This window comes from Harpia harpyja, chromosome 15 (genome assembly GCF_026419915.1).
Source record: "Harpia harpyja isolate bHarHar1 chromosome 15, bHarHar1 primary haplotype, whole genome shotgun sequence".
Taxonomy (NCBI): domain Eukaryota; kingdom Metazoa; phylum Chordata; class Aves; order Accipitriformes; family Accipitridae; genus Harpia; species Harpia harpyja.
This window is the reverse complement of record NC_068954.1, coordinates 21089875-21112596: the sequence shown is the minus strand read 5'-3', so window position 1 is coordinate 21112596 and position 22722 is coordinate 21089875. Positions and strand designations below refer to the sequence as shown.

General features: G+C 38.3%; 1 protein-coding gene across 1 annotated transcript in view; it reads left to right on the top strand.

Annotated features, from left to right (window-relative positions):
* TPO (thyroid peroxidase) overlaps positions 1–22722 on the top strand; it is a 43571-nt gene that overhangs the window by 9190 nt on the left and 11659 nt on the right. Inside the window, exons 5-8 of the mRNA XM_052810030.1 lie at positions 2349–2481; positions 7274–7403; positions 10099–10305; positions 16661–17176. Of these exons, the coding sequence (XP_052665990.1) occupies positions 2349–2481; positions 7274–7403; positions 10099–10305; positions 16661–17176 (986 nt within the window). The remainder of the gene's footprint in view (positions 1–2348; positions 2482–7273; positions 7404–10098; positions 10306–16660; positions 17177–22722) is intronic.

The window sequence follows — 22722 nt, the reverse complement described above, 5'->3', positions numbered from 1 at the left end:
TGAATGTTGTCTTTTAGATTAAACTTGGGTTAGCGTCACTTTTATTTTACCTTCAGCAGGAGTACATATCTTGTCCACACCCTGGGGCCACGATGCCCTCTCTTTTGTTCTTAAAAGCACCTCACATAGTCACTGTTTTACATTTTTCTTTGCTGGAATGTCGGCTGTGTTCCTATAGTTGAGGAGAGCAGCACTACACTATTGGCATCCTGTGAACTCATGACTGTATATTTGTATTGCCTATAAATCAGCTTGCATATCCGCAGTGTTGCAAGCTTCTTTTTTACAGTGAAATATCTATCTTCCCCAACACTTTGGGGTTAGTGCTCCTGGGGCCTAGAGTCTACAGATAAAATAATACAATTTCTATCACTCTATGGCACTGGCATTTTCAAATACAGTTCCTCTGGACATTTATGGCCTTATTGATAACCCTCTTTTAAGAAAATACTTTCTTATTTCCAAAACTAATTTTATAATGCATGCTGTTACACATTTATTTCCACTTTATTTCTAAGTGTTTTCTTATGTTAATGGAAAAAGAAGGAGAGTCCAGAAAGTTCAGTGAAGTTTAGTTGTCTAAGTGAAGTAAAATTCTTGTTGCTGTTAGACATTAATTTCAAGATGTCTGTCTGGTGTCTGGAAGGCTCAAAAACTCAGACACATTGACTTTTTTCCCATAATTTAATTCTGTCACTTAGAGCAGCATGAACTGGAGAACTGTAATTTGTATTCTCTTAATACAATAACATGTATTTCTTTTTAACATGACATTCTTTTAACAAGACATTCTTTTTCAAGGTATGGAAGCATTAGAGTGCTGTAGACAAAGATCCACAGTTATTTTACTTTTTTTTTTTTCTTTTTGGAAACACCTTCATTACTAAACTAATGGGACATTTGTAGAACTAAAAATTATATCTATATGTGCGTGCGTGCATACATTTATATATACACAGACACTCACACACAGAGATACAATTATTTTTCTGCTGGTGCAGTTTCAAAAGAAATTGAATTTCTAAACTGTAGAACAAGTGTACAAAACTTGTTAATTTTCAAAACTGAAACAACTTTAATGGAAGATGAATAGAGGCTATACAGTCTATGTGCCATGCCAAAGAGTAGTTTTATGTGAATTAAAGAACTAAATTGACTTTAAAGAAAACATGTGAGTCAATACCTAGGCAGCACAGATAACTGGGGAACTGGGCACTCAGTATAACTTTGAACCTGAAGTAACATGGAAATACAGCTGTATCCACAAATTTGGCATGAGTAGCTAGCACATAACGACAAGGTTACGTAGCCACTCTAACAGCACATTCTCTCTCTGTTCTAACCCCTACCTTGCACAGGTTCTAGCTGCTCAGCAGAACAGTTTTTCAGCTTGGCTGTTGAACCTTTTTGTGTTTGTTTTTCTGGCTTACTTTTTTTGGCTTGATTAATGGATTAAAGTAGCTGAGTTCAGAATTGGATGGGCAGAACAGATAGGTGGTGGAACTGGGTGACCTGCAGTAGCCAGTTGGGAGACAAGGGCAAGAGTTAGATGCTGCCTCTAGCATTTCCTTTCAGCATGTGATGGTTACAGTCAGTTTGAATGGCGAGAGTTCTCTGAGTTCAGGAAGGATATTGCTCCTCTTTCACGTGTACTTCTACCTCCAACCAACCGTACATGTGTTTACATACATGTGTGGGTGACAGAGGGTGCCAGCTCTCTGGAGCTTACACAACAATATGACTTTGTCCCTCGTCAGCAGAATGCTCACTGGGACACCCATCTGGGATCATAATTCAAAGATATTAATAACATGCTGTCTACTGGTATACAGCTCCCTGATTTTACCTAGCTTCCAAATTCCAGCTGTTAATTTTAAGCCTCTTCCACTCCACACTTAATTATATAGTCAGCTGTAGTCTCTTTAAATTTCTGCATCTTTCCAGTCCCACATTTTTCCCCCTTGGCATATATTTCTGTTCTCGAATGGCATTTTTTACACCTTTGTTGTAAGCACAGGGACCAGCCAAGCAATGTGACTACAACGCAGGGAAAGAAGGAAGCAGAGAGCAGGTCAAAGAAGGAGAAAAAGGAGCAGGTCAACCTCAGTTCTCAGCTATGGCTGGACTACTTCTCATTCTCTATACATCAGATAATAAAACCAACTCTTCCCTTTCACCCTCTATCTCCTCTAAGACCCCGAGACTGCTTCCTGAATCACGTCTCACTAAGTGCTCTTTCCTAGGAAGAAGAGAGGGGATGCTGTAGTTGTAGCTGACAATAATGCCTTTTTTCCTGTGGCAGCTATATAGCAATAGAGCAAATTGCTTGTTTGGGTTCTTCCTTTCAGATATTTTATCAGCTGATCTGCTCGCTATGATTGCTAATATTTCTGGATGTCTGCCTTATATGTTGCCACCAAAATGTCCAAACAATTGCTTAGCTAATAAATATCGACTCATCACTGGTGCCTGCAATAACAGGTATGTATGATAGGAATTGTGCCCTGAAAAATCCTTCTTTCTTATTCTTTAAACTCAAGAAGCTATGTTTACTTTTTCCTAGAAAAATTGGGGGAGGTGGCCTCAATCAGATAACTTTGGCATCAATGTTGAGGTGTCTCTGAAAGCTCGCAGGGAAAGAACCCCTTCATCTAAACTTTGGTACACTCATTTCTGCAGACAGGCTCTCCCTATGAAGGCTTCCAAGATTATGTAAGGAACTTTAAATTTAGGGTGGACTGATTCAGTAGATGCCTTTTTCTATATAAATTAAACAGACTGAATTCTAACCCAGCATTCATTTTTGTTTGAATTGGATAAAATTATATTGAGCAGGAAAATATAATTACTTCACGAGGAGCAATAAGAAAATCAAGTAGATTCTCATTTTTGTATTTTCCCACAACCTTGACATTTAGCAAGCATGCATCTAAAAATTCTGGGTGATATATTTATTTTTATATATCTATTTATATAAATATTAGTGGCTATCTGAATGACTATTATTTACTACTGTTATCTACTTGTTACCTAATATATGTGGCAATTGTTTCCTGCAAAACCCAACATAACAGATGAAACTATTTTCAGAATCCTCCAATGCAATGCGGGTCTAAAACTGAGAATGAAAGCCCTTCTGAGTACAAGTGTAAACAACATTTATACTCAGTGGCCTTTGGATACGTAGGTGTAAAGGCAGACTGTAATGTTACAAGTGAAGGGCTACTGAGCTGTAAAAGGTAGACTATTAGCATTGCACAGGTTAAGGCACTCTGCAGCGTGTTGAATGAACAGCAGGAAAATTCTTCAGTTTTATTATTCAATCAGTCTGTTTTTATGAGATGAATCTGTTTTGCTACATCACAAGTCATTTGCAAGGAACATGCCTGATAGGCTCTTCGTTGAAAGGACACAACCTGATATGCATCGATGTTACAAATCTAACTATGTGGATATCCATAATTTCCCCCAGGCACTTGCAGAGTTGCTTGGAATCTGAACTAACAGCTAGTATAATATTTGCACTGACAACTCCATCAGGGCTTGAACACATTGGCCAAGATTCATGCAGCTGAACATGGCTGAAGCTCTTAATTTGCAGGCATGGCTGCTGTAGTCTTTCTCTCCAGAGACAGAGAGAAACAGAGTCTCCTGTGGGTAAGGTAAAACATCTTTTTCTCTTCAGTGACTGGTAATACTAGGATGCGTATAGGCATTTCAGGCTGGTTTCTAAAGCTGGGTGGGGTAAATATGATCCATTGAGTCTGGTTAGTCTGTAGTCACTGTGTTCTACTTTGTATAGTTTTATGCTTGCACCAAATCAGCGTTTAAACCCATCACTCATATTTGGTGGTGTTTTAGACTCTTTGCTCTAAACATCTGTAAAAGATGCAAGGCAGCAAAAAACCAAAAACAAAGCCTTTGAAACCAGTGAGTCAGATAACTTAGTCTAAAACTTTGTGAGCCCCTTGAAATACCTCAAGCTTTACTGAAATACATCAGCTTAAAAAGCCCATTGTACTATATTGTAAGCAACCTATTCTACAATGTAAGCCACCTTCAGAGACTTCAAACATTAAATGAAGTACTGGTCTATACTTTTTCTTGCTTTACAGCTGCCACTTTCAGGCAGAAAATATATCAGGACCTATGCTGTATTTGTCATTTTAGTCACCCAGTAGGAATGTGCAGCTGTGCTGTAGATCAGCAAATGCTGCATTTCATAGGTGAAATTTAAAAACAAAATTCACAGTGGAATTAATTGTTTACCTATAAGAAATATCTATTTAAATCTACTTAAAAGTGAGCATGGAATTTCTTTTCAAATATTTTTCTCAATCAGTTCATGTATTTGGGACAAATCAGATAGATTACAAAGGATTTATTCCACAGCACCGAGATTACCTTGTTTTAGTGTGAACTTCTTAGAACAAAGGCATAACAGAATAGCATAAGCATGTCCTTCTATGGAGAGTATCAACATGACATCAGACATTCCCAGCAGTGTCATTATCCACATTTACTAGTAACAGATATGAACAGATTTTACTTTTCTTTCTGCCTGAAGGCATATGTGTGGATAATAAGCAAGATAAATTTATAACTTTATTTTTAAATGAAGAATAAGGGAGACAAGGCACATCAAAATAGCTATTCCCCCCCCCCCTTTTTTATCCCAACTAACTAGCATTGATTTGTGTAGTTTTTAGTGTCTAGTGCAATAGAGGGCTTCAAAGGTGAAGGAACTACATGTACTAAAGGAATGGAATCTCACAGTGCAATTAACCTCACCTAATCTTAGCTTTCCAAGGTAGTTATGTCTACTGCAAGGCTGCAGCTTTGGCTGTTCCTAATAGTGAGAGAGAGGTTGGGATGACAGAGTGGCAGCCAGGGGTTGTCTGTCTCTCTGGCTTGATGGACAGGTGCTTAGATGACTAGATTACATTTTGTATGCCTAATATTTGGGCAGCTAGGAGGAATTTTATCTGCAGCATTTCTATTTCATTGCTGGGTCATTAACCATTTCATCAGGTAAGGACCTGATGCTTAGTCTGAAGGTCTAATAATGTCAGAGTTAGGGGTATGAATATGGCTCACCTAGGGGAAAGAACGAGCAGTCCCCACTAAATCCATTGACTGTAAGAAGGAATTGAGATGTTTCCTTTAGCATAGCTGCTTCACTTCAATACAAGCTAAGTGTTCAATTTAGTGGCAGGCTTGTTTTTCAGAAGTTTTCCGTGTTTGCCAGAAGTTATGTCCATGATAGCTCAGAGTGATGTAAAACATGACAAAATCCAATTATTAAATTGCCATATGGCATTCATTCTTTCTATCTGAAACTAGGCAGGACATTAAAATAACATTCAAAAGACATAAATCTGCATAGTGAACTGCATCTTAAAACTCCAGGTTCCTTCTAAGGGAGCCAACCCAAAATCCAAACTGAGCAATTCCAGTATTTCACAAGTGAATTAAAAGTCCCACTTCCCATAAACAGAATGTATAGTAATCAAATTTGACTACTCTATAAAGCAGTACGGTACCAAAATCTCATTATTTCAGCTGCCCTGGATAAAAACCTTTTTAACTCAAGCAAGATTCCAAGACATTAACATGTTTAATGTAATAATAAAAAGGCATGTGAGAAGGGTTTTACTAAAGTAGCATTCCAGTGATCTGCTAAAATATAAAAGCAATCAGGGGAAAAATCACTGGTTAAGCAGTTAAATTAACATTTCATTATTTTTAATTGAGTGAAATAGCACTACACTATGTGCAGTATTATATGCAATTTCAATAAAGGCAAATCAACTGTAACTAATTTGAATGCTTTATTAAAGCATACTTCAACCTTCAAGTGTGAATTATTGTGGATAATTAAGTGTATTACTGTACCATATAGCTTGGCAAATTGAGCCACTTCAGTGTGCCGGAGATCAATGAAGTATTAATAAAATAATTGTTCCCTCTTTAGCGTCCTGATAGACATACAAATGTATGTTTTAACACTGTGTAGTTCTACTGTCTGGGGATATTTCTGGTTCTTTGTGGCTTAATTTACAATTTTGGTCAACTGGGTACATTGCAAAAATTTTATTTCTTCTTTTTAATGTCTATATATATTTAACAATTATGAAATATATTGAACAGGCCATGTTAAAAAAACCAACCAAACAAAAAAAAAACCCTAACATATTCTCTTAGGAAAAATGCATTAGAAATGTTCACGATAGAAGGACAATTAATTGGGTCAAGCCCAAGACTCACTGACTATACTAATAAATAAAAATCAGCAGGAATCATTTCCTGGCCCTCAAATCAAATATGACCTGACTCTTGCTTTTACTCTTAGACTTTTGTCTGAACTTTATTAGTCCCCTTCCCTCTTCTAAGCAGGCTGGCTGCAGGATGGCAAACTGACATGCACTAATCCCAAGGTGTGCCCAGCCAGGCATCATTCAGAGAAATGCTAATTGACGTGAGCCAAACCCACACTGCAGTTAGTGTTAGCAACTTAAAAGCATAGTTAAATGCATACCAGTGCTTGGGCTTGTGCATAGGCCTTCCCAAAGCTCCACCCAAGTAATTAATTAGTATTGATGCAACCAGAGGGAGCATTGCCACTGAATTCAGCAACTTCAGCCACTGTTCCCCTTTCCCCTTTCCTCAGTCCTTTCTCCTTGGGTCTTGCTAAATTATTAATTCTGTATGACTAGTCTCCATTTTTCTTTTAAGCTTTCTTCACCTTTATTCTAGGGCTCCTTTATTTTTTCCTAAATCGTGATTTCCTAGCTATTGCTCTAAACAAGCATCTTTTAAAAAATACCAGCAAAGGCACTTAAGCGTATATGTGACTTCATGGGGAATGAGGTCACTATCAGGAAATCACCAGTGGGGCAAGTATTTCAAAGATGTCAAAAAGTTACCAACTTACGATATAAACATGAGTAAGATAGTAATATTTCATTAGCAATTTAATTTTTCTTTATTTTCCTTTCGAGTCAACCTGATGTTGGCATACGTGAAGAGCAGCATTTGATGCTTTTCAAAGATCATTACATGATCACCTTATTGCAGTGGAATATTGCTCTGTGGCTGATGATTATTTTATATTATTTTATATTCAGATTACTTTATATTCAGAATAGAAATATATTATAAATATATTATAAAATATATAAATATTTTATATTCAGAATATATTCAGAGGCGCAAGATTTTTTTGGTTTCGCTGCTGTTGTTTTGGGGGGTTTGGGTTTTTTTCTTTTCCCAGGGAACATCCTAGATGGGGAGCATCCAACACGGCCTTGGCGAGGTGGCTTCCACCAGCCTATGAGGACGGACTCAGCCAGCCTCGAGGATGGGATCCCAGCATCCGATATAATGGAGTCCAGCTACCCCTGGTTAGAAAGTGCACCACAAGATCACTTGAAACGCACTGGGCTAGAACCATACCTGCCAGCACAGACCTCCATTTGCATCAGTAAATCAAATAGTACAAGAATCTGTTGAGCTCAGTTAAGGAGCCACTAGCTTTGCTACAGCATAAATGCAGTCAGCCAAGTAGTGAGAGGTCCCCTGCACCTGGGCAGGGGTATGCCCGTGGAGCAGTGCAGGGGGGCACCGACTGCCCTGGGGGGCAGCTCTGCCGAAAAGGACCGTGGTGGAGAGCAGGCAGGGTATGAGCCAGCTGCGGGCCTGGCCTGCCTTGCACCAGACATAGGGAAAGCAGCAGACGAGGGGTGATGATTGCTCAGCCTAGAGAAAAGGCGGTGCAGGGTGGACCTAATCACAGCCCTCCCATGCTGGGAAGGCTGTTGCAGAGAAGAAGGAGGTCTTCACAAGGATGCACACTGACATGGCAAGAGGCAATGGTCACAAGTTGCTCCAGGGGAAACTTTGTCTTGATACGAGAAAAAAAAATTGTTGTGAGAGCAATTAAATGTTGGAATAAGCTGCCTAGACAACTGCTGGAATATCCCTCCTGGGAAATAGCCAAGACCTGGCCTGATGGGGCTCTGAATAACCTGATCCCTGCTTTCAATAGAAAGCTGCAGCATGTGGTCTCCAGAGTTTCCTTCCAGCCTAGACTTTCCAGTGATTTTATGATTCTTTGTTTCAATAATGGTGCCTTTATTCAGGGAAGGAGGAGGGGGAAAACAGGATTGAGTGAGAATTAAATAAGTACAAAGCACATAGACATGCTAGCATGCATATGTATGTACGCATGTATACCATTTCTCCCAAGTTAGTGTACCTTAACTGAACGAGTTTTACTGTCAAATCATAACTTCATTTTTTAACTAGCCCAAGTTACTGAGATAAGAAGGCATTGAGATATTTATGGATTTTAGCAGCTCATATACTTAAAAAATAGCAGAGCTGCTATAGAGGGAAGTTTGAACAAAAAATATTTGCATAGAGGACTGGGTGAAAAAATCCCCAGTGCAGCATACAATGATTTGGGCTGGATTTACTGTTTCTGGTTTGTCATCATTGCTTTGAAACCTGACTTTTAATGGACTCAACGTCTTGTTATTTTAACCACCATATGTTTGATAAGGATGAGCAAGAGAATTTAGTGTTAATGTCACCTGCAACTCATGTTATTAATTAAATAACATTGCCTTTAAGCCGCACAATTTAGCGCTTAAAGATGAAAACCTGACATTTACACAGGTAAATTTCCAGTAGATGGTACAAACTGCCTTTTTCTAGATTCATTAGGGTACATGTTTGTGATGTAAAACACACTAAAACAACTACATGACTGCACCACATCTGATCATATGTGACCATCAGCAAGGTTCTTTGCTTTATTTTGAAGTAAGATAGGCTAAAACTAGTTCCATAGATGTTTTTCCTTATTTACATAATTGCCTTTTTTTGTACTTTTAGCTATCCAACTATATCCTTTAAAAAGCAACATGCAAATAATGTGAAGGTGAGAGATAAGTGTGAGGATTACAATAAAGCAGTATTAGAACACAGTGTAGCTGTGCAAGTTAATAGTGATAAGAAAATCTTACTAACTGCAAGAAAAAAGTTTGTGTTTTGTGGCCACCAAAGCTATTAAAATACTGACATCAAGACTTGTATTCCTGGTTAGCTCTATGTATCTCTGCTCTTGACTATTTCAATATAAAGCCTGATGTTCCTAACAAGTCCCATGTTGGCTCTTGTCCTTACCAATTCTATTTAACTGCACCTGCCTTATACATTCATTATATAGCCCTTATATTTATTACAGACTCTGTGACTCTATTTTATGTGCTGCCCTTTCAATTGCTTGACTTCTAAGGCAGCTGCTGTATGCGAGGGAATATTTTGTGGCATGAGGGAGGAATCTGTGAATAATAACGATACCCTAATCATCACAAACTGACTGCTGATTTTGCGCTGATGGTTTTGCTTGGGTACCAGCTTAAGCTGGACATGTAGCATAGATGTCTTGATGTGTTCCCCCTCAGAACATCTGGATCTCTATGCAGCTTTCACTGAAGTGCCTCAGAAATATGTTTCGGCTTCTCCTTGCCTGGGAAAATGAAGCAGAGCTTTCAGCTACCATGTATTTGCAACCTAGCTTGTCTCCTGGGCTGCATAAGCTGCTCCATTTATGTACGGAGTAGCCCAGAGCCTCTGTGTATTCACAGTGATTTGAGGTTGCCCAGCAAACAGAATCCATTTGTTAAAGGAGCAGAAACCAGAATAAATAGAAAGAAAACTTTTAGACAGTTTAAAAGAAACGTGTGGTTTTCAAAGTTCTCTGGAAAGGAACAGATCAAAGGTACACTGCTCATTTGGCAAATATATAGAAAAACTCAGCTAAAAACATCTTTTAATCTGCTTGTGGCAACAGTATCTCAGCTCCTGAACAGAAATAAGAGTCTGTCAGAGGTTGGGTTTTTTGTTGTCATTGGGGCTTTTTGGGTTTTGTTTTTAGTCAAACCATTAAAAGTGCTCTACAACATAAAGTATTCTAAGGGGGGGGGGGGAAAAGGTAGCTTTTATGACTGTTCCCCCTACTTTTTAGTGTTTTATCATTTTGTGAGAAGTAAATACTACTTGGCACTCAAGGTAAATTAGTTCTCTTCCCAGGTTCGTGAAGTGACAAGAAAAATTATTCACGTGTCTAATGAGGCTGTTACTGAAGACAACCTGTATTCTGATATTATTATGGTATGGGGACAGTACATAGACCATGACATTGCATTCACACCTCAGAGCACAAGTAGAACCACCTTCTTAAATGGAATGGAGTGCCAGATGACATGTGAAAAACAAAATCCATGTTTTCCAATAAAGGTAAGATTCTTAATTCCTTCAAGAGAAATTCCAGGCTCTAAACACATAAAGTAAAGTAAATGTAAAGTAAAACACATAAGTGATACATATACACAGAAATAATTATAAAGCAAATTGATAGATCATCCAGAAATACTAGAGCAGACAGTGATAGAAAAATTGAAACCCAATGTAACTATTAAATGAAACAGGTAGATATTTAAATTGTTTTGTAGAGGTAACAAACTATAGCTAAGGTACTTAGTATAAATATCAAATTTTTCTGCCTCTCAGGTTTATGTTGCAGAGAAACCTTACTAGTCCCCCTAATGTTATTGTTCTCATGCTTCAAGGTTTTGAGTTCCACTGGGGAAAATAGGGAAGCAGTCATAAATAATTCTGTTTTTAAATTGCCAGCCAGATAAAGTGAAAGGATCTTAACTTTACTCAGTGAAAGCAAAGATATTTCCGGCAGCTAATGCAAACTTTTGAAGAGAGCTATCTTTTCAACATATGTATAAAATGATCTTCAGGGAGTTGCTGAAACTTACATACATCACCTCTTTGCTTTGAGTAGATGGAAAACATGAATTCAAAGCTTGTTAGAGGGTTAGAAGAAACATAAATTGGTATAAATATAGGATGCTGTATTCTTGTCTGATTAATTTAGAAGTATAGTTATTCTTTCACTCAAAAAATTAAGTAGCAAAGTCAAACCACTTTTTTGTTTCTCAAAGCACATCTCTTTCTCATGCTACAGGAGAGCCCCATGCCCATGACAGCCCTTGGACTGAAGCCCCCATCTCTGTCCAAAGCAACTTAAATTACTTTCCTTAGGGTTGGAGCTTGATTACTGACCAGCTTCTCTACGCACTGAAGCCAATGTAGGGAATAAGTTCCATAGAAAATGCTTCCCCCGCAACAAAATGTAATTGATAACTATGCCACAGTCTCCTTTTGCCTTAAGTGCCTCATTTGACTTCCATTAAACATGAAGGGAAATATTCGGCTAACTGTAATGGGAACTGAGTCAGCTCCTGTGTTGAAAGATGGCCCATCTTCCATTTGGTGAGAGAATCTAAAACACAGGGAAGGCCAAGTGAAATGAATGACTGCCTGCAATCTTACCACAGGCAGGTAAATCTAGTCTCTCTCACCCAGGAGAAAGTTTGCAAGCATAGCTTGAGAGCATTCAGAAAGAGCACAGACTTCTTAAAGAATCACATTCTCAGGACACTGAGTGACTGGCTAACCGGGTTTAGCCACAACAGCCCTAATTACAAAGAGTCTTCCATAGTTCTGACAAAAATCTCTAGTTTACTATGTCTCAGATTTCCATCTGGGGCAAGAAATTATTTATTCTGTTTATGCTGTTAAGTAATAGCCTTAGAAATGTTCCCATTCCCAAAGTCTTATCAGGAGAGGCTAGGGCAGAATTCCAGTCCCTGACGAGCAGTGCTTCACATGATGTGATGAAGGAGGTGGAGTATGTCTTCACCATGACACAACGTGGCTATGTATGGACTCCCATTTTAAAAAAGTCACTTTGCTGTAGATATAAAACTGCAAAAGTCTTGGAAAGCTTATGTTTTGTGTTTATGATATAGTCTTTGAAAGAGCATAATTAGTATTGATCTTTAAGTGCAAAACCCCCACATTTTTTTATTACTAAATAGATTTTTAAATTGAGAAGAGACTCATACTGTTGCCCATAACTTGAATCAAACGTGGATCACAGGGACCATAGAAGTCTAACCTCTGAACCCTGACTAGTTCAAGCCTAGAAATCCCATCCGATTAAAAAGAGACAATTTAAGGGATCTTTGAAAAAGGACTGCAAGGCTAACATTATTCATGTGGTAGTGGCATTACAGTGCAGAGAGAAAGAAGCTGCACACATTACCATGGCATAGATCCACAAGTGCATCCTTCAGTGCTCTAAACAAGGGACATATTTCAGATTGCTATCTTGGAGCTATGAAGAGATTCATCACAGAGCATGTTTCAAGGATGCTTTTGAAGGCAAGTTACATGTACATGTACTAAATCTAGCACTGAATGTAGCCTAGGAGCAGCTCCTGCTCAGCAGTGTAGCCCAGCAGGGGAATGGGGTCAAGCCCATGGCTACCTTTGGGAATTAGTGCCTGATACTCAGAATGGCCATGGCAGGGGGACATATAAAGAAACTCAGACACAACCCTGTAAATATTAGATAAGTTTCCCAACTTGTGGATTCATTACATGATCACAGTCCCATGAATTTTTCAGCTCCATTTTGTTATTATTCTGTTATTCACAGCTTAGAGGGACAGATATGAAGACGGTTGCTCTTTTGCTTTTATTATATGTCTAGTATTTTGTGATTGTTTTTGTCAAAGGCAAAGAATAGACACTGTATTTTTTAAAAAAAGGAGGGGGGTTGTAGTTATTAGTGTGACCAGAGGAACTATTTTTTGAACACTGAAACAAAATGCTATTACCCCCTAGAACTGATCTTCTTTGTAAAATCTTAATTAAGACTAATCTCCACCTATTAAATATTTGGAAAACTGCCACTGTTAGTTTTATATGTTCATTTTGTATATGAAGAAACTGTGGCTGGTTTCCAAAGACAGCGAAATCAATAGCATATTATCCAACAATGTAAACATAGAGGCTGCAGTTTGCACTCTTGTTGTGTTCCTAGAACAGCAGCACCCAAGGGACAATCCACCCACAGCAAAGGACAACCGTGCTTACACCTGCATGCCCTCTCTGGGGGCTTCACTGGGGAGAGGAAGCTCCTGAATATGCAGGTTAGGGAAGCTGTCTGGAAAATGTTCTGAGTCAGTGCGATTCAATGAACGATTGAAAGCTGCGGTGGCGCATTAATATTAATAACAAGTGTAGGTAAATGATTCATAGGTTAGCAGGATCCATTATGATTTTCTATTCTGGACATTTTCATAATAAAGGCTATAGAATTTGACCCAGTGATTCTCACATCGAGCCTGTAGCTTCTGGTAGAGCCTGAATATTCTTTTTCTGTATCTTTTTAGAATCCCATAATGTGGAAAAAAATAATGAAAAAATCACTAGCTTTAGTTTATACTTCTTTTACAGCAGCCTGACACATGGAACAGGTTGTGGAGATAACCTGTCATTCCTCAGATGATTATTTCAGGTTAGGGCTGAGACATAATGAGGCATTAGAAAGACTTTCATAGGAGAGCTACTGACTTCGTTCAGTATTAATTACATTGCTGACAACGTTAGACACAGCGCATATACATAGTAAGATACAATCCTGAAAAGCTTTCAGTCAGTTAGTTCAGATACAAAAAGGTGGAAAAGAACCAGAGCCACAGAAAAGTGAGGTGATTTGCAAAAGGTGACATGTAACATGACAGATTACTGTCTCAGCTACAAATGGATCAATCTGTGCGCACTCAGCAACCAGCAAAGTGAGCTCCTGCCTTTTTCTTCCGTGTTTCAGAGGTAGCAGCTCACTGTCAGATGGATTCATTGACCCTTCTCCGAGTGTCCACAAATAAACATTCATGTTTTCCGTATTGGCAAACTTTCATAGACCCTAAGCTAGGTTTTCTTTTAAGTCTACAGCAAAAATCCTTTTACAAGGTCATTTCCCACAGAAAAACTTCACAATAAGAAAGACTTTTCTTTAACCAAAATAACAGTTTAGTCATTGTAGTACACTGAAACAATTAGTGCCTTTCATTTTCCTACACATAAAAGAATTTCACTATAAACAGGTTTGACCATGCATATTTAATAACAGTTTAAATCAACATGCAGCTATACTAGGAAAACTATTGTGGCCAGAGAGGGTTTTGTTGTGAGTTTTTTTCCCTCTAGAATTATGCAAGGCAGAGAAAAAAAGATATGGATATTCTTCATTAGTTTTGGAGAAAAATGTGATTCTGTACCCATTTCAGCAGAAAAGGGTCTTATTTTTTTTCTCTCAGGTTATTTTTTATGTCATTTGAATAAGAACGTAAGGAACCTCTCATTTGCACGTTCAGCTGCTGGCTACACACTACTTACCCTATGAAAAGGGAAAGGACTGCATTATGCAGTTCTGCCAGCCCCTTAATGTTCATTACTGCTGTTTTTCTCTACTGGGGCACAGAACGGTTTGAATTGAAATTGCAGAGACAGTTAACTAAAGATTATTCAGTATGAACTTCATTCACTGTTGATATGTTTTGTTGTGAGCCTCACTGTTAACAACTTAAAGGTGGCTCATACATTTTTTCCCACTGATACCTGAATTCTTCCAGGCTTTCCTGATAACTAGACGCAGGAGGCAGTCAAACACATACAATTCTGTGGCTGCCAAGTTCAGGTATTTGTAGTATGAGATGAGCTTCTTGCTTTCATTACCCGCTGAGGGGAAAAAGAAGCCACACTAATAGCAAGAGACTTACTAATAGAGACAAATACTAAATAGCAAACCCAAGCAGAGAAATTACTGATTTCAGCAATCAGTGAAAGAAAGAAAAAGGAAAAAGAAATTACATATTTCCTTCAAAAATAACCTACTTTGATTTGCTAAAACTTAGGTAGTGAAGAAATATTGGTAGAATTTTTTTACCAAACAAAACTTGAAAAATAAATGAAACCTTTTCTTAACTTAAATGCTTTATTGGTATCAATCCCTATTGACATGAGTTCTCAGTAGTAAGAAAATTTTACTTGGTATAATAAATGAGGTAACAATGTTGTTATATGAAGCTCTGGAATTCCATTCCAAAGTTGCCTTGTTATTTTTAACCCCAATTTAATGACCATTCTATCTTCACAGACTGATCTCTGTATTATTAAAAGAATGAAGAAGAAATTACATCATTTTGTATAACATCTGCAGTATGCACTGTCTTCTGCCAAACAGTTTTGAAAAATGAAAATCAAGCAGAAAGATAGAATACAAGTAAGAAGGGTTAGCTCAGGTGTCTGTACAAAACATTTATTTTCTCTTAGTCAAGTTTTTGAAGATTTGGGGGGGGGGGATATTTCAGCAGCTTTAATAAGTGTTACCTGTAACTACTTCATGTTGATCAATTGATAAGAAAACCCTAGATTTATATTCCCTGAAACTCACACTCCATGATTGTTATAACATTTTTAATTGAGGTTAATCTTTTTTAAACTCTTGGAACTGACAGGCTGTTATGGCTCATTGTTGCTGCACAATGCAGTACTGTTAGAATTTGGAAATAATGTGCTTTTCAGAAAAAGAATTTGTAAAGCCAAATCTGCATTAGACAACACGGAGAGAGTTTAGTAATTCTGAAACATGGCAGGTTTTGTTTTAGTGATGAACTCTGTTCTTTGAAACAGACTTGATGTTCTGAGCTTTCCTCTTGGATATTCTACAGTGCAAATAAAACCTTTCTCCCTCTTTCTTTCTCTCCTCCTCCAGCATCTCTGCTGCCTTCCCCACACCTGTTAAGTTAGTCACATACCACTTTCAGTGCTCTCCCGTGACAAAACTTCTAGCTGTCTGGTTTGGGCTGTATTCTCTCCTAGTACTCTTACCTGTACCCCAAGGTCTCATTGGATAATTCCCACATGTCTCTCTCATGCCCTTTACATATATTTGGAATAGCTGACTGAGCAACAGGCTGGTTCAGACTATATCCTTTCTGACTGGCACACAAATGCTGGATCACCATTTGACTTTGCTCTCTTGACTGTGTGTGGGTCAAACCGATAAAGGACTGGGAAGTCTTTCATTTGGCAAAGGCTATGTGCAGCCTTTGCTTTTTTATAAATATAGTCAGAATTCAATACTTGTAAGACACCTGTCGCTGTAATATAATGTGGGAAAAGGATTGTGGGGGACTGGCAGAAAGCAGAGTGAATAATTACATATGCCTTTTTTAGTTAGGAAACTGGATTAGAATTAAGTATTGAAACAAAGCTTTTATAACGTGCTGCTGCAGACATTGAAACTCTTCATTATGTTTTTAGGTATACATGTAAACCTGCTGTTTTATTCGGTGTTCAGTAGAACATAATTTGACCAGATGTTCACGTCTTCACTGTGATACATTCCACGATGAATTTTGATTGTGAAGCCAGGCTAACTTAGGTGTAGATCTATGCAAAAGGGGTTACATCAGCAGCTTGCTCTTATGACAGAGTAATGGTTTCGGGTTTTATTTTTGTCTTTGCTTAAAAAGGGTTGAATCATGTCTTTGCTTAAATCTGAAGGAAAACAAGTTCTACAGGTTTAGCATACATCACTCCAGTAGATGAGATCTGAACAACTGAAAACTGAGGCAGAGGATGGACATATTTACACAAGCCTTAATTCAACATCTACAGCTGTTATCTTCACCTCAGAAAATAACCATTTTTTTTTTTAATGCAGGTGACCACCAATGACACATTATCCACAGGGATGGATTGCCTGCCCTTCTACCGCTCATCTCCTGCGTGCAGCACTGGCGATCATGGTGTTCTCTTTGGAAATCTATCAATGCTAAATCGAAGACAACAGATCAATGGCTTAACTTCTTTCCTTGATGCTTCTACTGTCTATGGCAGTACCCCTGCCACTGAAAACAAACTGAGGAATTTAACAAGCAAAGAAGGCCTTCTTAGAGTAAATGTTAAATACTATGATAACCATCGTGAATACCTGCCTTTTACAGACCGGATCCCATCACCTTGTGCACAAGACTCGAATTCAAGTGAAGGTGAGAGGATTGAATGCTTTATGGCCGGGGACAGCCGATCCAGTGAGGTCACGTCTCTGGCAGCCATGCACACGCTGTGGCTGAGAGAGCACAACCGCCTGGCCAGAGCCCTCAAAAACATCAACGGCCACTGGAGCGCTGAGACAGTCTACCAAGAAGCACGAAAAATTGTCGGTGCTCTGCATCAGGTTGGCTGTTTATTTGCTTATCTACACATTGCAGTGAATATCTTAGAACAGAATTGATCACAAAACTTCAGATATGTTTCTGTGAGTGGCTTTTGAGATCATGTTACCTTTGCCACCTATTTCTGCGCTTCAAATTTGGCATGTTTAAAGTTTGTTCCATTTTCCACTTTCCTGAATGCAATGTCCTGGTCCCTAGTTTGTCCAGACCCCTCAGTGCTCTGATTTTCATGGCAGTTTCTACTCTGCTACATCTTTCTGTGGGCTTCTCTGGTATCTATTTTGTCTTTGAAGAGGTCTTTTCAGATGCATTTTTTGGTAGGTTTTTTGGTAAAGGAAACAATTAAAAAGTAATGTCTCTGTATTTACATAGTGTTCACATTTTTTACTTTCTCATAGGTATTATATAAATCAAAAGCTTCCCTGTGTAAAAATGCCTATGAAGTTCTCAGTGAAGCATTAATGCATAAACTTCAAGGGCTACTCTTGATAGGAGATAGCAGGAGAAATAAATATCGGAAAATACAGAAGAAAAGAGTCCATAAGAATGTCTATATTAGATCTGAGAATAGGCAAATCTGTTTCTACCCAGAATTTTCCTTTTTATTTCTTTTTTTACTTTTTTTCCTTTTTCTTTTTTTTTCCCCCTCCTGAAATAGCTACGCAGGCTTTAACTTCCTTTTCCTCACAGTTCTGTTTTTCAGTGTGGGGAGACACACACACACGCGCGCACACACATGGCAGGCCACACCAAGCAGCGCAGACCAAAAGCAGCATTCACATGAACGTGAATGGCAGGGATGGCCTGACCCATGTTCTCTGCGGCTGCTCAGGATTGAAGCCCATTAGTGAAGTATGCACACAGGCAACGTGGAGCTCTCCCGGACAGCCTTGCACAGTGGCTGGCCCCACAGCTGGTCTGGCTCCTGATGCCTGGGCTCACAAGCCCCTGAGACTCAGGGTCCCACTCATGTTCTTTGCAGGTCCTCAAGTTTCTTATGCTGCTCGTCATCTCTGGTCTGGCTGGAAACTGCCTAGTGATTGTACATACACATTCAGAATAGAGAGTACACCCACAAAGGGGTTAGTTGGAAATAGGATTTCAGAAGAATATAGCTTAAACTGCAGAGATCAAGCACAGGGCTCAGTCAGATGAGCACACTGATCAGCTAACTCTTCACACTCAGACAAGCCCTTTTATCCCCTTTTCCCTCTATTTTGCCATGCTTGTTCCTCCCCAGCCCACCTTGGCCCCTCCCTTTCCCCACCTTTAGTCCTTTCCCTGAGTACTCCATAGTGTTTCACACATTCCCACAATCCCCTTAAAACATTGCAAACGATGTTCTTACCCAGTCCCCCCAAGTCATCTCCTCCCTGCACCCCACAACGACTCCCACCACTGCAGGCAACCACCCCTTTTGCCTGTGTGATGTTTGGAGGACAGGTTCTTTCGTTGGCTCATCTTGGCAGGTTTCACCCACGGTCTTGATGTCTGGCCGCTCTCTCCAGTGGCCTTGGGGAATGGACGATCCCGCGAGCCCCGTTTCAATGGTTTGGTTACTCAGGTTGCTCCACCTGACGTTGGTCCTCCAAGCCTCACCAGGGCCTTTGCATTTGTGGAGATTCACCTTTAATCAGACAACCTAAGACACAGTGATTCAGTCTGTCCGTTATAATCCATAATACTGGAGGAGCAATATCGGGACCAGAATAAACTGAAGGCTAGGGCACTTTCCTACGCTTTCTGATTCTTACAAACAGATAGGTTTTAGTACCAAAAGGAGACTTTTTTGAAGATAAATTAGGGAAGGAGGGAGGAAAATTTCACTATTCTCATAAAACACATTTCTTTTCTTTTGACACAATTTTTAGTCAGCAGAATATGCAGAATGTTTCCTTTAAGAAACCACCTGCATTTGCTGGTGTGTTTTTATACTTGCACTTAAAGCCAAATAACATCAGAAAAGTTATTTAATTGTATTTAGTCAGTCCTTTTGAAAAGTTTGGCTTTTTTTTCTAATACATATTTTGTATACATTAACCATATCAGGTCCTCTGCCGTAAATGTGCTGTTTACATTAAAATAATGTCATTGACAAGTCAGAATGGTTAGAAGAAAAGTGCAAATCCAAAAGTAATACTTTTGTTAGTAATACTAACAAGCAATACTTGTTAGAAGAAAAGTGCAAATCCAAAAGTAGGCCTCTGTGCGTTCGTACGCTTCTGATTTACGTCCACTAATATTATGGCCTGAAAGAAAACACTGTGCAAGGCAATACACTGCATGAATCTGGGCTACTCATTATCTCTGGCAGTATCACAGACTAATGAGATTTGCCTATGGCTCATTAGAAATGTATTTGACTTCTATCTAGCTGGTTTAGAGACATTCATTCAGGAGAGATAATTGGAGTATCTCTATTAATGTGGTATGCTAACCAGCGGACTAATGACAGCTCTAGTTGAAGTTGCCTTGAGATTTCCACTCTAAAATTTTGTTTCAGTTGCTACACATTTCTAAAATTCTCTCTTTTTGGAATGAATACTTTCAAGCATAATTTTTGCCTGTGGATGTGTAATTATAGAGAATTGAACAAAAGGCCTTCCCTTCTTTCTAGAATAAGGAGAATGAAGAAAATCTCTCTCTAGACCATACTTTTCCTCCTGGATGTTTTTTTGGTACCATAAATATCTCTAGTGACAAGCGTTTAATAATAGAAACTTGACAAAGTTACCAAACATAACAAGTGCCTGTTGATATCCTGGACAAAACAGATTTTTTTGGTTGCATTGCAGACATGTTTCCCTGATAAGTAGTAGTTTATATAAGTCACAACAGCGATTAACTCTCCCCTTGTATGTTACTGGAATGACACATGCTTAACTCTAAAGTATTAACACCGCAGTATACAGTGGTAAAAATACATACACTGATTTACCCTGTGTTTTGTGCAAAAAGACATTTTTTCATTGTCATTTACTAACTGAAATGAAACTATCCGCTTGTTTTGCTTATTCCTCTTTTGACCTGAGAAAGAAAATAGTTTAAATTTGTTTTCCTTTAAACAAAAAGTGTAGACAGAATAGGAAAAAATGCTCAATTATGCAACTGCTACAGTCTTAACATTACTATTTTGTACATACGTGGTTTGCAGGATAATATTGCATGCACACATGCTGTTCCTTCCAGAGACTGTTTCCCCTGATGTGCCATTTGGATTGTGAAAACTGGATGATGTGGCATTAGTCAGGGTGAAGCAGGAGTTTTGCAGATCAATCCGAATCAAATTCTCTTTGATTTATTACAGAATCAGCGAACCACCTTTGAATTAATGGTGTTACTGCCAGTTGATCCCAATTGTAGCTGACAACAACCTTTAGTTTTCAATGTGTATATGGGTGTTTTTTTCACTTGCTTCACATCTGCTTGTGTTCTCTGAGCATGTTGCATCCCTACTTCTCTGCCATGATCTGAGGCATAGGTTGAAAGTGGGTGATGTACTTTAACTTAATCTTAACTACAATTATTGCATTCAACATGGCTAACAGATGAAACTTGTCTGTGAAATTAGATGATTAGATAACTCCTCTCAGAGCTTAAACTCTATGAAATTATAAAGGATAAATAGATAAATAATTGATATTATAAAAGAGTATGTGTTGCACACCGTAATAACTCATGTTTACAAAGAGTATAGTTCAAACTATTAACAGAACTATAATAATGTGTTCATTTCTTTATTAAACTCTCATACAATCACCCTTTACATAGAAGTTTAGGACTTCAATATAATCTGTAAATCCTTTAATATTTACAGTGAGAACTTCAAACCAACTGTGCGCATCATTTTAAAGAATTAAACATTGCTATGTTTGGTTGTTCTCTATTATTTCTGCAATCTTTCCCAAGTGCAGGTGATTCACTTAATTGGCTTTTCACTATCTCAGTGAGATAATATTTCTTTGCAGTTACCTCTGGCCAATGGCAAAGACAAATTGCACTTTTGGCCTTACCTATGATAGTTCACATATTTTTATATTCTCTCTTCCAGCCTGTTTTTTATTGTCCTTTTCCATCCATTCTGCCCCATTCACACCTACTTTGGAAAATACTGGAGGGGTTTTGGCAAGGAAAGTCTGCTGAACCTTATGAGAAGTAATATAAATTCCTGTATCATTTGCACCTAATTTGAAATAACTTTTAACACAAACAAAAAATTCTAAAAAATAATCTGAAATTATGTAACCTATTCCCAAATATCTAATGTATGGCTGACTTCCACTGGAGGTGGCCCAGCCTGGAGGCAAACCCAGCCAGGATGCTCTCTGAGTTCATAAGGACACTTGGGAACCCCTGTTGTAATTCTGCCTTCTGAATGAGAGGGATGTTGCCTTTCATGCTAATAGCCTGTTTAACTTGGAGTATTATTGTATTTGCATGTCAGGATTCGATTACTTTTCTATAAACAGTGCACATGTGATTCATAATATGATGTAAAATCTATACAAAGCCTTTTCTGACAGTCTTGTAATCACTCAGATTCTGTTTCTGTCTCGATACTTACCAAATGATTGGTTGAATTGCTAGGAAATAAAAATTTTATTTTCTCTGGTATGACTAAATGAATAGCATTTAAGTACTCGTAATCTCTCTGTTCCTATCTGGTCATATAGACTACTTAAGTAATTTCAAAATTGAGCATATGGGCTTCTTTTTAAAAGACAGTGCCCATTTGTCATCATTTTTCACTGAATTATACTGTTGAAACAATGAGTGCCATGAGACAGTAGAAACATTTACATTATTGATTAAAATTAATTTCTTCATGAAGCTGCTATACAGCTTGGAGTTGATGCTATTAGGTGCTGAATGTATCCTAAGAGGAGCTTGGATTAACAGTAATTTCATAAATGTCACAAGGAGTTGAGACCACCCAGTACCTTGCAGGTTCAGACTCATTAGATCCACATAAATCCCTTATGCTGCTGCAAACACCTGGAATTTAACTTATTATTCATAAATAGACTCAATGTAAGTAATAAACGGTAGTTCACTGTACTTACTTGCAATTTCTTTTCCATATAGTCCCTTTCTGGCTCTGATTTTATTGGCGCATTTTTAGACAAGCATGTTCCTTTGTTTCCACAGGAGAATCTTAGTTGTTGGAGGAACACTGTATTGAAAGAAAGTGTTATGCTTCTTTATGCCAAATATGAAAGGAAATAATAAACCTTTCAAATCATTCTCTCAAAGCAGGGAGTGCATGCAGAAGAATTTTAACAAAAATAATTTTGATGTTTGTCAGCTGTTTACACCTTCTTTAAAACATATATGTGTCAGTTATGAGAACTTGTAGTGAGCATCTCTTTGACTTCACGCAGATGAATTCAGGCAAGGTACATTCAAAGACCACACAAATACTAGATGCTACTTTAGATGTGGTTCTCTGTCAGACTCCAGATTCTTTCTGGCAGTATCACTTTCTGCTGTATTAGTAACATCTTAGTCTGTATTGTCTAAAAATCTCTTCTGCTTGATGGAGTCTCAC